The sequence below is a fragment of the Chanos chanos genome, chromosome 2, assembly GCF_902362185.1.
Source record: "Chanos chanos chromosome 2, fChaCha1.1, whole genome shotgun sequence".
NCBI classification, from domain to species: domain Eukaryota; kingdom Metazoa; phylum Chordata; class Actinopteri; order Gonorynchiformes; family Chanidae; genus Chanos; species Chanos chanos.
The window spans coordinates 1,797,501-1,812,096 of NC_044496.1; the positions used below are offsets into that span (position 1 = coordinate 1,797,501).

The 14,596-nt window shown below is 42.5% G+C and overlaps 1 protein-coding gene across 1 annotated transcript in view; it reads left to right on the forward strand.

Moving 5' to 3' along the window:
* Positions 1–12,962, forward strand: part of LOC115829432 (semaphorin-7A) — a 13,970-nt gene extending 1,008 nt beyond the window's left edge. Inside the window, exons 2-14 of the mRNA XM_030793541.1 lie at positions 2,326–2,468; positions 2,590–2,637; positions 3,712–3,810; positions 3,918–4,002; positions 4,249–4,365; positions 4,534–4,670; positions 5,816–5,994; positions 6,394–6,502; positions 7,285–7,474; positions 9,765–9,880; positions 10,755–10,900; positions 11,484–11,542; positions 12,122–12,962. Of these exons, the coding sequence (XP_030649401.1) occupies positions 2,326–2,468; positions 2,590–2,637; positions 3,712–3,810; positions 3,918–4,002; positions 4,249–4,365; positions 4,534–4,670; positions 5,816–5,994; positions 6,394–6,502; positions 7,285–7,474; positions 9,765–9,880; positions 10,755–10,900; positions 11,484–11,542; positions 12,122–12,450 (1,757 nt within the window). The 3' untranslated portion in view covers positions 12,451–12,962. The remainder of the gene's footprint in view (positions 1–2,325; positions 2,469–2,589; positions 2,638–3,711; positions 3,811–3,917; positions 4,003–4,248; positions 4,366–4,533; positions 4,671–5,815; positions 5,995–6,393; positions 6,503–7,284; positions 7,475–9,764; positions 9,881–10,754; positions 10,901–11,483; positions 11,543–12,121) is intronic.
* The last annotated feature ends 1,634 nt before the right edge of the window (positions 12,963–14,596 follow it).

Here is a 14,596-nt window from a genome sequence, read left to right on the forward strand (position 1 = left end):
CATTAAATACATAAGCAGCTCTCACTCACATCGGTGGTTAATGAACTACATTAAATACATAGACAGCTCTCACTCCCATCGAAGGTCAATGAACTACATTAAATACATAAGCAGCTCTCACTCCCATCGAAGGTCAATGAACTACATTAAATACATAAGCAGCTCTCACTCCCATCGAAGGTCAATGAACTACATTAAATACATAAGCAGCTCTCACTCACATCGGTGGTTAATGAACTACATTAAATACATAAGCAGCTCTCACTCACATCGGTGGTTAATGAACTACATTAAATACATAAGCAGCTCTCACTCACATCGATGGTTAATGAACTACATTAAATACATAAGCAGCTCTCACTCACATCGGAGGTTGATGAACTACATTAAATACATAGACAGCTCTCACTCCCATTGGTGGTTAATGAACTACATTAAATACATAGGCAGCTCTCATTCACATCGGTGGTTAATGAACTACATTAAATACATAGGCAGCTCTCACTCACATCGATGGTTAATGAACTACATTAAATACATAAGCAGCTCTCACTCACATCGGTGGTTAATGAACTACATTAAATACATAAGCAGCTCTCACTCACATCGATGGTTAATGAACTACATTAAATACATAAGCAGCTCTCACTCACATCGGAGGTTGATGAACTACATTAAATACATAGACAGCTCTCACTCCCATTGGTGGTTAATGAACTACATTAAATACATAGGCAGCTCTCATTCACATCGGAGGTTAATGAACTACATTAAATACATAAGCAGCTCTCTTCAGTAGTGACTGAACTGTGTGAGCTCCATAAAGACACCCTGCTGAGAGGTTACTGTTCTCCACTCCTCTCTCTCTCTTCCATCCCCCTGTGTTTTCTTCAAAGTCTGCACCACGGCACACCACACACACAAAAGCCTCGTCAATTTCAATATATTACTGAACTCCACAAACCCTTATAGGAATGATTAACAGATTTTCGGAATCATATTTCAGACCTGAGAGCAAAAATTGCATTAAGCTGATTATTGGCTGAAGTGAATTATTTAATAAGTTAATTAACTTTATTGATTTATTGTTTAACGATTTATTATTTGCCAAACGTCACCAGTCGAAAGTAGTAGACAGCTCACGTGGTCAGTTGTGCTTTGACCGTAAATAAGGTCAGGTAGAGGCCAAAATTAAGTTATGAAGTTACTAAGTTACTAAAGTTACTTCAATGTCACCTTGGTGAGCAAAACTTTGAGTCAATTCTTAAAGCAATGTTTCTTTTTTTACAGAGCTTAGCAATTATATGCATAGATAAAGAAAATACATATAGATGAAAAACCCTTTCCTTTTGCACACTGATTGTCTTTTATACCAAGACAATCTTTTTTGTAATTTGTCTTTTGTACAAGACGCATAAACCATCAAGGCTCCACATATGTGTCGCAGCAGCTCCATTATGTCTTATTTTCCACGGCGCTGGTTTACGTCTCTCAGAGAATCACAATTACATTTGATCGAATTGGGCAGTGATGTTTCAGTTTCATTGTGTTACCAGCTGGAGAGAACGGTAAAAGTATGTGACCGCTGTCACACAGATCAGCGGCACGTGGCTGTGTATAATTTGAAACACTATCAACAAAATTCATTTTGAGACGACGTCATACACAGCTGACCACCCTGTGTATGTCGCACTTTATAAAACAAAACAGTTTTTACACCGTAATGGTATTCATTGCTTTCTGATCCAACTCCTCTCCGATAGATACGTCGTGTTATCCCTTCTTAGGTCAGCAGGGGGGGGGTGGTACCGCTCCGACACCTCCTACTCACACTAATATTTGACACACACACACACAAAGCGAGGAGCGACGCGGCAAGTATAGAGTGTTTCGGATACATCCATTCAGAAACATTTAAAACTCCGCGTGCAGGAAAACCCTTCTGAAGTACAGCCGTGACATCTGATCTGGAGTTCAAGTCCACACACGGGGCTGGATCACGCGGGTCACAAGTTTGAAGGTTGACAAGGAGCACTATAATACTGAGAGGCAACTTTATATATTTTTTGTAACACCAGCGGATTTCAGTATGTTTTTTTCCTGATCTAAAAAATAAATAATGGTTGCTATCAAGGAGTGTGGGTTCGCACTTTTATTCTTTTTCGCGCCTTCGATTTTGCTTGAAGTCCACCATGGACCGAGGGTGAAATTAACAAATGATGGTAAGTTACCTAATATCTAATTTTCACAAGATATTCCATTAAAGCAAGAGTAGATCAAGAGTGACTTGTGTATAAATAAAAATAACACACTTTTTGCCCTCAGACCTGACATTGCCCAGGTATACAGCACATTCCAACGGACTGATGAAGTTAGTGAGAGACCCCCAAAGAACCGTCATTTACGCTGGGGGTGTCCAGGATCTCTTCATCATTAAACCTGATAGTAACGGCAACGAGGTCAAACCTGTAAGAGAAAATGTCACAGTTGACACTTTGGCAGCATCGAACAGACAGTTCTTTGATTAATTTCTGCTCATTTTAATTGGAGCGGAAGGTTGAAGCCAGTGAACCTTTTTCATTATCACAGATGGGGCTTTCAATGTTCGAGGATGAATGCAAGCAAGAAAGTAATTCGGTAAGTGCAACGTTTAATACCATGTACCAAGGAGGGCCGTAACCAGGATTTACAAATAGTGAGGTCCGGGGCGGACTTGGCGGGTTATTAGGTTTTATCAACACATACAAACATTACATACATAGAAAGAGAGCTTTTGTTATTTACAAGAAGCAAATTTTATACGTGTTTTACTTGTAACGTACACCATCTCAACTGGACAAGTTCGAAGAGGGATGTAAATCATATAGAGAAAATAACCTAACCTAACAAAATGTCATATAGATTTATCGGCTGTAGTGAAGGGATACCGCAACGGTTTTACTGGACGACTGTGCCGAGCAGGCAGACAGTCTTGTGCACGCGCTTTTGAAATCTTTCATAGGCGTACTATTATTGATACCGTCGCTTACATAAGCTGTTTTTTTTTTTTTTTATCAGAGGCGTTGTTTGAAACGTTAACTTGCCTGCTGATATGAAAAAAAAAAAAAACAGCCTAGCCTTCAAGGCCTGAGCACGCATATTTAAGACGTTTCATACAATTGCCTTTTCTGCAGACGCTCTACCATGTTACTGTTATGAACGTTTCTTACAGATAGTGGCATAACAACCATTGCTTTGTCTTACCGAATATGGTATGCTGCCAGTTCACACACAAGCCACTGCTGCTGCCTAAAATTCCATACGCTGGCAGTGAGAGCGCTTATGATGCAAGGGGCTGCAGGCACTAAACAAGTCTAAACTGAATTAAACACGCACTCGTCACGGAGTTCTCACTTTTTTATCCAGTTGTATTTAACTTCAAGTTTTATTCTTAGGTCTAAAAAAAATGACCGAGGTCCGGATCTCGGTGACCTCAAAGCTGGTCGCGGGCATGCAAAGTAGTAATCAACACCTGGTGTTAAAAGCAGAATTGAATAAAAGCTTTTGACTTGATTTAAGAAATCATATATTGTGTGTCACTGGTCATATAAAAACAAGCACAGAAGCAGATTCAAACAATGATTCAAACCTTGCAAATAAGCCAAGGCATTGCAAATCCACAATTGGAACATTCTGTCATAATTTAAAAATGATTTTTTTTTATTCTTTCAGGATTGTCGCTATAACATATCACTCTTAAGGGAGGGAGAAGATGGTTTTCCCTTGTATATCTGTGGTACAATGCCAGGCAAACTGAAATGCTGTAGCTTGGTAATGGATTTTTTATGACTGGTTATTAATCGTATTAAATATAATATATTGTATTATATTGTGACGGCTGGACCTGTGTTTAATAACCGTCTCTGTTTTCTGACCAGAGCTCAAACAGCTCACTGGTAAACTGCTGGAAGAGAAGTTCTGATGTAACACGTTTAAATATAAATGAACCATCGGTCCAAATTGGTGAGTAAACATGACGGTTTTTATGGGATAAATGAACAGATGTGGGGTTTCAGTTCAAATGAAGACCGTTAGTGAAGTTAACATAACCAGGTCTGGTTACCAGCCTCACAGGATGTAATCCCAAAATCTCATTCTGTCAGTTTGGTCCAGGTTCAGAACCTTCCTCTGTGGTGAAGTCTATGTAGGGTGTAATTTTAAAATGTGCTTGGCTGTTGAATAATCTTCCCTCTGTCTCTTATCTGTTAGGAGGTGCTTTGTATTTTACTGTCTCTGCTAAGAGTGATGGAGGAGTCAATACAGCGACAACTGGTCTCTACAGGTTCGGTGAAGACATGGACATCTGGCCGCAGGGAGGCCAGAAAGGTCAGACTGAGCGTCTCAATTCATTTGAACCAGTGAAGATAAAGACAGTCACTAATTGTTGTGACATATGCAGTAAAACGTCTCAGCAAACAATTGTTTATGAGCTAATCTAGTCAAACTCACTGTTGCTTACAAATGACAGGATTTTGCGTTTTCTTTGACCTGTAGAACAGAGGTATGTGAAAGTCGTCGCGAGCAGAGGCCGGGAGGAGCCTTTGCAGGACAAGGTTTACACTTTTTACACAGAGAAGAATTTAGATGGCAAAGCTCCGGCCTGGATCCCCAGAGTTTCCCAGTTCTGTGTGGTAAGCGTTCTGACGATTCGTTCCCAAACTTCATTGGGAACCGTCCAGCGGAGCCTTGTCTGTAAGACTGAGTGTGGTAAAAAGAGACAGTGAAGACGGTAGAGGCGTGTTGTTTGTTAGACTGAGTGTGGTGAAATGAGACAGTGAAGACGGTAGAGGCGTGTTGTTTGTTAAGCTGAGTGTGGTGAAATGACTGGTTAACCAGTGAAGACGGTAGAGGTGTATTGTAACCTGAAACTTGAGTGGTGCGGTTACGCTTTAGTGTAACAGTGTGGGTTTCCCTTCAGACGCGTAGGCGCGAGTGTTTCTGAGTGGAACGATAGTGATGGAATACAGGAGAGGAGTTCTTCGGGGCTTTGGAAAAACTCTGCTGCGTTTGTGCCATGACTCGAATACGACCCACTGATGACCTTAAGTCACCGGGCTGCTGTGAGGCGTGGGGGGTGTGGGTTTAATGTAGTGAAAGTGAGGCCTGCAAGTCTGCAGCGGCCTGCAGCGGCACATGGTCGTAGGCACATGGCTTAAGGTATTTGAAATTTAACTCAGCACCATAAAGCACTGGGCAGAAACATCTCAGTACAAAAGCAACAGGGTGTGAATTCCCCTCTCGATAACCTCTGTTCCATCAGGATGGAATATGTGATATTATTATTATTATAACTCAGCGAAGCGTATAACTACGTCACACGTGATCTTTCCATTTCTGAACACAGGTCAGCAGGGTGAATGTGTTAGAGAATTCTCCTGCTGGACTAGACAGCATTTGGCTATCTTTCTCCCCCTCTTCCCATTTGACTATGGAAATTTACCCGGGTGGTTTTTTGTGAAGTCCTTGGAGGCTTAAAAGAAACTGTTTATGTAATAACTACCTGCAGATTAAAGGAGTGAATGGCATTTAACGTTTATTTAATCAATATTGGTTCAGTACTTAGTGTGCCCTGTGAGGATAAACCGATTCATCGAAGAAAAGTAAATGAAATGTCATAAATATCATTTACTGTAACATGTATCAACATTTCTGAGTCTATTTTAATTTTGTTTTTGTGATTTATGTAGTGGTTTTAAGAGCATCTTTCCAATGAGCTTGTTTTGTTTTATACGCACAGAATAGACATTTTAGCTGATGTGAAAATGGTATGTTGTAGGCTGACAAGGGCGGGACCAAAGCACATCTCCAGTTTCGTTGGACGTCGATGCTGACTGGCACCCTGGCCTGTGGGGAGAGGGACCAGGGACGATATTTTACTGAGCTGATCGACGTGGCTGTGATAGAGGCCAAACACTGGAGTGAAACCAAGATCTACGCCCTCTTCAGAAATGACTGGTACAGTGTGACCGAGTCTTCACAACCTGTCAATCATCTGTTACAAACACGTGATTGGACAGAATACAGAAGCAGCTGTTTGGAAGGGGAAGGATAAAGTTAGAGACATTTAAAACCTTTAAAAAAAGGGGAGAGGTCAAATTATGAAAGACGTTCGATAAAAAGGGCACAGCGAACATGGTTCAGATCCTAATTCAGGTTTAGTGTATGAATTTAGAGTGTAAATAAAAGTTTTGTTGTGTCTGCAAACATTCGTTTAGCTTGGCTTGCTCTTATGTGTTTTCTGTCTGGTCAGATGACTGTTTAATCTCACACTTGCTCATGGCAAATCTAGTGAGAGAGGCTGTGTGTGTGTGTGTGTGTGAGAAAGATAACACGCTGAACTGACTGTCTTCACAGGGGCATGAGCGGTGTGTGTGTTTACACTATGGCCGACATCGATGTTGCTTTCAGAACGTCCAGCTTCAAACGGCCCGAGGAAAACGATACACCGTCACGACTTGGAGAGGTATTGTCCATCAGCATGTTGTCTGAGAGGAACAGCACGCCACAGAACCAAGTACAGTAAAAAGGAACAGAAAACCTGACCACAGCAATGTTGTATCACAGTTTAAAGAGAACACTATCTAAAAGCGCCTTAAATGGTCTTAACCTCAACACGTAAAATATAGAAGTTATACAAACATATGAAAAAAGAAAAACCAACCCGCAGTTTGGGACTCCCACAAATTTATGTTCCTTTTTACAGAGAATTCGTCCTCTTGCGTCAGCAGAAGGAAATATAATACAGATGCATTGGAAATGAACCTGTGGTTTTATATCTGTGTTAAATTTAGCCTTTCAGTGATAGAGCGGTGTCAGTCTTTTCAGACTCCTTTTTACACTGTCTCAGAAGTGTTTGCTTTTAAAGTGGCAATGCACAGAGATGTTGTTGTGCAAACAGCATGTTGGCTATGCGTGTGTGTGTGTGTGTGTGTGTGTGTGTGTGTGTGCATGTGTGTGTGTGTGTGTGTGAGCTGACCCATATAGACGGTTCACTCAGATAGAGGCAGAAGTGAGAAGAGTCTATATATATATTCACTCTTAGACAGGAAGTCAGGCATGCTCTCTATTTGTCTTATCTAAGCAGTAATAAAAACATTTGTTTATGTAAAAAAAAAAATTCGCAGATGTTTCCTTTGAAAGACATGTCATCTAAAAGTACATTTAAAAAAAGAGAAGTATGCAAAAATTGAATCGTGACGGAATGAGTTGATTAAAGTGACTTTAAGTTTTTTGTTTTTCTTTCAGTGTGTTAAAGACAGTCAGCAGCTTTCTGCACAGGACCTGATGCTAATGGCAAAACAGCCTGAGCTGGAGGAGTGGATAAAGGGGGAGAATGCCAGCCATCCTCTTTTAGTTAGCCACCGACGCTACACCCACATCCAGGTGGACCGGGTTGGGGACAACGCCCAGCACACTGTCCTACTGCTGGCACTGGGTAAGCGATCCTGTCATGGACCAGTACCTCCAGGACGCGCTCTGTAAAACATCTCGGTTCAGGAGACCCTGCCTTCAGAACAGAGGGGGAAGGAGGGTGTTGTATCACGTGACTGTAAACGCATGTGGAATGGATCACAGCAGGGTTTAGCTACTGGTTTGGACTGGTTGGAGAGGTTTTGATTTTGGCTTTGTTTTTCTGTTGAAGGTGATTTTGAAGGTGTTGACTGTTGTTAATCAGTCAGACCTGTGCACTGGATGCTCAGTTCTCCCTATAGTTGACTTCCTCCTGAATGTTCTTAATTACAAAACAACCAAACTGACAGTAATAATCACATTTTCTCCATGGTATTTCCAACAGGAGTCTAGGCAAAGATCCAGGTAATTGTCTCCAAAACGAGGGAGGGTAATGGAAAGGAAAATAAAGTGTAAATGGCTTATTGTTCCCTTTATAACAGCAGCAGTGTTTGTGACAGTCATGGGTTTTTACTGCTTGTTTACTGTGGTATGTTTTTTTTTTACTGTAGAAACATTTCTCGTGAACTTCCTTCTTTTGAGGTTGTTTTTCAGTGTTTTGTAAACCCTTGGTGTTGTGAGACTCGTCGTGCTGAGAAAGCTGATTTCCCTTGTTCTCAGTTGCACATTCTGTTGTTCTGTAACCTAATGAGCGCTTACATCTTGTCTACCTGAGGGCTTTGTGTTAACTAGGAGAGAAAAGGGCACATTTACACTGGGAGGACAGTGTTTCTAGTCTGTTGGAAGTATCTGAGTAAACAGATTCAGAGCCAGAACTCATTGTCAGGTCTGTGCAAGTTTTAGAGAAGTCATCGGTTTGGTAAGCTTACATGGCGTTGAGTTATACCCCACACATCAGGGGTAGAGTTTGTTTCTTTTAGCCGTCTCAGCCTGCCTGTGCATGTAAACTGGAGTGCTTTCACAAACGGGCTTGTTATAACCCTTACCTCAGTGGTTCAGTGGGCGTCAGATGGCAGCCCTTTTCTTCAGTCCCTGTGCATTTTCCTCTCAGGACACTTTGTTTCTCTGACTTCTTCCAAAATACTCAAAACTACAACAACATACTGTTCAGGCACTGAATATCCAAATAGGTGAAGAGAAAAATCAAAAACCTTTTTTTCTGCAGTCAAAGCAGAGCAGAGTCAGTCAAGGACAAGAGACTGGGTGTCTGGGTCTTTAACCCCCTGGTCACTCTGTGTGAGTATTTAGTTCTCTGGTTACTCTGTGTGAGTCTTTAATTCTTTGGTCACTCTGTGTGAGTGTTTAACCCTCTGGTTAGACTCTGTGTGAGTGTTTAACCCCCTGGCTACTCTGTGTGAGTCTTTAGTTCTCTGGTTACTCTGTGTGAGTCTTTAATTCTTTGGTCACTCTGTGTGTCTTTAACCCTCTGGTTACTCTGTCTGAGTGTTATACCCTCTGGTTACTCTGTTTGAGTCTTTAATTCTCTGGTTAGGCTCAGTCCAACTTCATACTCCAAGGTCAACGATTTGCATTTGGCTCAGGGTGTGACAGCATCACATGGTTTTCACAGTGATGTGTAATCTGGTTGAAACCGTCTGTATTCATTCTCACATGACACGGGAGTAAACAGTATCTTTTGGTGCTCTTGAAAACAGCCCACAAAAGTGTTTTCTTCATTTTCCTACAGGTTACAAAACCTAAAGAACAGGAAACTTTGGGAAATGTTGGTTTTCTGAAATAATGTGTCAGAAAGGTTGTATTTGTTGCATTAAGTCACTTAGTTAGAATTACAAGTAGGCATTTCTCAAAAAGAGGGATGTGTGTCAATAAGACAGAAAGGCTGTGTTTTTTTAAGCGCTGCCTTTAGCTGCGCCTTCGGTTTCAGATGCCTGGCTGCACTTCACACATCAAATGTGACTTGCAAAGGTCATGTAAATCTGATTTACATTTAGTCATGCAAAAATTCACCTTATCTAACTTCTTGGTGCATACCCAACACCATGCTGGAGAACTCCTTACCACCTGGAATTATCTGAAAAAGACCGCCACAGTGGGGAGCCCCCAATGTAGTAGGTGAAACAGCAGAGTTGAATCAGCAGCTCTTTCTGTTGCGTGTCTCTAATGAACCGTCGTGATCTGGGGCTTCCTGAGTTCTGATCACTCACCGTATATGTACCTGTAAATGGGTCAAAGAGAGAGAGACAGTCAAACGTCCCCATTCGCCCCTGTGTGTTAGGACTGTAGCGAGATGTAGTTGATAAAGTTTTCTGATGTGTGGCGTGACAGAAACTCTCTTGTTGATTTGTCTTGGGCAGAGAGTGGAGGGATCCACAAAATTTTGGCGGGGAACGGCCAGGCCTTCATCATCGCAGAGTTTGATACCTTCCCACACGGGACCCGCATCCAGAGCATGGTCCTGGGCAGCTCTGAGGTGAGTCGGGACAGTTACACCTCCCTCTGTGTCCCACACTCTCACCAATGTCTCCTCATTTTAGATCTGTAAAGATGATCTAGCCCTCAGGGAAATGGCCTAGACTTTAGACTTTACCAGAGACCAGAATCTTACTCCTGCCCTCCAGTTACAAAATGAAGGGTCTTTTATGTCTGTTTGGTGGGGAGGGTGTATTTTTACTCTCCTCTCTGGTTCTCAGAATGCCCCCGCCCAGTTTGAAAAGTATTACAAAATACATTTGACACTTTCTGCCGGAGTGTAAACACAGCTTGGTACTGTAAAGTCACATCTTCATTACATGATGTCGCCACGAAGGTAAATGATGTAAATGTTCTTGTGTGGTTTTGACTGATTGCAGTATAGATTTCATTTCTGTCATTTTTATTCCACATTTTTTTGAAATAATGGTCGTTCATTTTGCTCTATTTAAACTCATGTAGAGAACACTTTTTTGACTGATTAATTAATGAAGTATTCTGAATGACACTGCTCTGGCAGCCTGTCTGCAGGTCAGTGCTGTGTGACGCTGGTATAAAGAACCATGTCAATAAAGCGTTTTTTGAAAATTTGAGAAGATATCACATCTACGGTGTTTACCCTACACAGACACTTCTCTGTCTGGTGTTAATGTAAATGTTAATATTGTTGTCCACACCTTGTGTCCTGTCTGGTGTTAATGTAAATGTTAATGTCACCATCCACACTGTGTGTCCTGTCTGGTGTTAGTGTAAATGTTAATATTGTTGTCCACACCGCGTGTCCTGTCTGGTGTTAGTGTAAATGTTAATGTCGCCGTCCACACTGCGTGTCCTGTCTGGTGTTAGTGTAAATGTTAATATTGTTGTCCACACAGAAAAGGCTGTATGTTAGTTCCCACACTGAGGTGCACCAGATCAACCTGAGCAGCTGCAGTCTGTACGGACATGACTGTGAGGGCTGCGTCCAGGCCAGAGACCCTTACTGTGGCTGGGATGGACATCAATGCACAGAGGCTACGAGGTAAGACACCGTTTTCAGTGCATGGTTTCTCTGTTTTTCTTTTTCTTTCAATTTGGTCTGTGGTCTCTGTGAGTTCTCGCTAACGACAAGCAGGATGGGGTTTCTGTATTGGTCCTGTGGCCTGTGTCAGTGCCCTCAGTTTTAGAGAAGCTGTATGTGATGGAGGTGCTGAGGAGCTGTGTTGTGTTAAGGTGATAAGGAGGTGATAAGGAGCGCTGTTGTAATTAATTTATGACCTGTGGCGAGAAATGCGTCTCTTTTCTCCTAGTTCCTGTTTGACACAGTGTGCACAGGCTCGGGGGAGGATGATCTCGTCAAGGGTCACAGAAGGGTATTTAAGTGGGAATTTTAGCTGTGGCTGAGTATGCGTCAGCGTACACTCATTTCTCATGTAGTAACCCACTCAGTCCCCCCTGCACTGTGATGGAGGCGGTCAGGGCTTTGACACTCGCTCACTGAAGCTGTTACAGGAAGTCCATCATTACAAAAAACGTAAAACGGTCATATCATAAAAATGCAAAAATGATGATGTCCCAGACAACAGAGCACAGTGGCACTCAAGTTCATATATCTCTTCTGACAGGCACACCCGTCAGGATGTTGTAAACGGAAGTGCCACGGTTTGCCAGAATGAACCAAAAGGTGAGTGTCTGCTTATGGTGATGGTTTTAACACATCTGCCGACCAGTGCAACGTGATCTGAGAGAACCTGCCATTGCACTTCAAACAAAAGCATCGTGTTAGTGTGAAAATGCCTGGAGCAGGAAAGAAAAAAAAACTTTTCTCAGAGGTCAAAAGTGTCCAGCCACTTCTCAGAATCCTGTGGCCTTTCATGAGAACTGTACTGAGTAGAATCGATTCTTTTATGTTCCCAGAAATGTTGGATTTCACCATGCAGTCACTCATTTGACACTTAGATGCATATGGTAAACACAGAGAGTTCCAAATGGAGCTTTTTTCCTAAATTTCATAAGAAGTTAATTCAAATGCAGTGCTGTTAGCAATTTTATGACTTGGCAAGACCCAACCAGCTGCATAATTCTCATGGAAATTACATACAAATGCAACGTTCAGGTCACAGAAGATCTTGAATTTTCTCATCACAGTTTTGACATAATCCTTTAAATTATGTTTGTATTGTAGACTTTGCTCTCATGAGATCAAACACATGAGGACATTCTTTAAACATGACATTGTCTCTTGATGTTGCGCTCTCTTCAGGAGAACACCTCAGTGGTGAGAGGGTTTGGCATGTCGATCCGTCCTCGCAGGTGTTCCTGGTCTGCCCTGCTATATCCAGACACGCCAGGTACACCTGGATTCACCATGACGCTGAGAAAGCCTGTGTCCCAGCGGGGCAGCAGTGTGTCCGGCTCATAGACAGCATGTCTGAGGAGAACGAGGGAGCCTATAAGTGCCGGGTCACGGAGAACGGTGCCAGCCGGGTCCTGGCTCAATATCACCTAAAGCTGAACAGTGGAGTCTCTCAGGGAAAGAGTGCCCTGCTGACTTTGGCCTGTGCAATGCTCCTGCTCTCTGTGATCTACTAGCAATGTCTGTGGAAGCTGAATGTTGTCGGGCCTCCCTGAACACACAGCAGTGTTTTCGCCTGGGCAAAGCTTCTCTCTCAACGTTTTCCACCAGCAGCCTTGCCTATATCGGTGAGCCATAACTGCATCTAGGGAGGAAATAGTGGTTTCTATGGCAACCACCAGGAGACCATAAAAGGACTTCCCAACTCATGTTCTCACATGTGGTCTGTATGATACACACATGACACTATGCTGAGTGAGACAGGACAGTCCAGTGATGCGTTGTATCAATCACCCTCAAAAGCCACAAGCTGCCCGACCAAAGTTGGACGGTCACGTTTTTAACCCTGCGTTTGAGTAACTCACGGACACACCAAAAAAAACGCAGCTGTTTCAGCAATCATATGGTCAGAGACGACTTACATGTACACACTCCAGTTCTGTTTCTGTAAGGCGTCCTCAAGTGTTCTCTTCATTTGCCAGGGCAGTGTTTGCTACAGAGTATATGGATAAATAGCAGATTATTTTTTGATATATGTGTATGTATGTGTGTGTGTGTGTGTGTGTGTTTGTGTTTTAGGGTTGTTCTAGGTGGTACACAAACCAGAGTCAATAAGGTACAAAATCTTTGGAGGACAGGCATACAGTAAGATTGAAAACTGTGATCAGTCATTTCGGTGTGAAGTGGTTTTCCTTCCTGTTTAGATTGAGAGAATGAGAAGCCTTCCTTTGCACTTTTCTGTTCTAATTTAAGTTTTATGGTGATGGTGCAATGTATTTAAAGAAATGAATCTGTTGAATGTTGGTTTCCAAAGCCATTGTGCAATAATGTGCATGCCGACTGTGAATGTTGTAACTACTGTAGCATGGCAGAGAGACAGGAGACTTGGTGTGCTTGTTTGGTACTTATGTTCATCACTATGAATGTTGTGCACTGCTGGTTTTGGTGAAGGAAAGAGTCATTCTTGTGTGTCCCTGCGTCAGCTTGATGAACGTCACTGTGAATAAAAGGAGCACAGATTGGGTCCTGAGTTTGGTATGACCTTTAACCCTGTGTCAGTGTGGGTTTTTTTTTTTTCATTCTTTCATTTAATATTCCAGTTCAGCACAGACACACCTCAGCAAATGTCTTTAACCAACAGTCACATCCTTCTCTGAATCACTCTATGTTAGCTTAAGGATTCACCTCAGAGGCTGAGCGGTTTTTACTGCCGTGATCTGAGACATGGTGTCTGCAGCCAGGCCGGACACGGAGGGTCATGTGACATTTGTCATTCCAAGAGCAGGTCGGGATGTAAAGATTGAACTGGTGTAAAGAATGAGGAAAGTGCAGCTTCAGCCTGCGGATGAGATTACTGACCACGATCATCAGCGTCAGAAACCGCCGTCCTGGTCACGGTTAAAAAAAACAAAAAACAAAGAAGCCCTCCGCTCACAGGTGAATCAGTCAGTCTTTAAACTCTATCATGGCTTTGTTAAACACAGAATTTTAAAATAAACTCTTCAGTAAACTTTACAAAGCCGTGATGTAGTCCAAAGTCCAGCTGCTGATTACTTCACACTTCACCCACACACACTTCATTTCTGAGCTGTGATGTTCTCCGTTACCCAACCCAACTGTCAGACTTGTACGTAACGACACACCATGTGACACTCTGCTCTGACGACAGGAGCCAGGGTGTTCATGTCTGTTGGGAAGGGTGGAGAGGAGGTCTGTATGGATGGCAGTGAGGCGTCTGATTGGCCACCGTGTGGACAGAGGTCCAAATCTTTCACTGTATAAAATGGATATTGTAAAAAAAGAGGTGGAGAGGTCATGATGCAGACTGGGGGAAGTTTGCACTAATCTCTACTTCTGCTCATTTCAGATGTGTTGCTAAATATGATACTACGAGCAAAAGGTGTGAACTTCTCAAACTTCCTGTGATTAAACCAGCTGTGAGTGTGTGTGTGTGTGTGTGCGATGTAACGAGAAGGAAGTTGATTCAGTCTTCCCCTTTCCTAATCACCTGTTTCAGGTTGCGGTGTTGCAAAGTATCACGACTCCCACCCACACACACACACACCCACACACCGTGACAACATGTTGGTGGTTGGCCGACTTGGTATTTCCAGACTGCATTATGAACTTATGGATCAGAGGTTCCTCTTGTCAGGTAGGTTG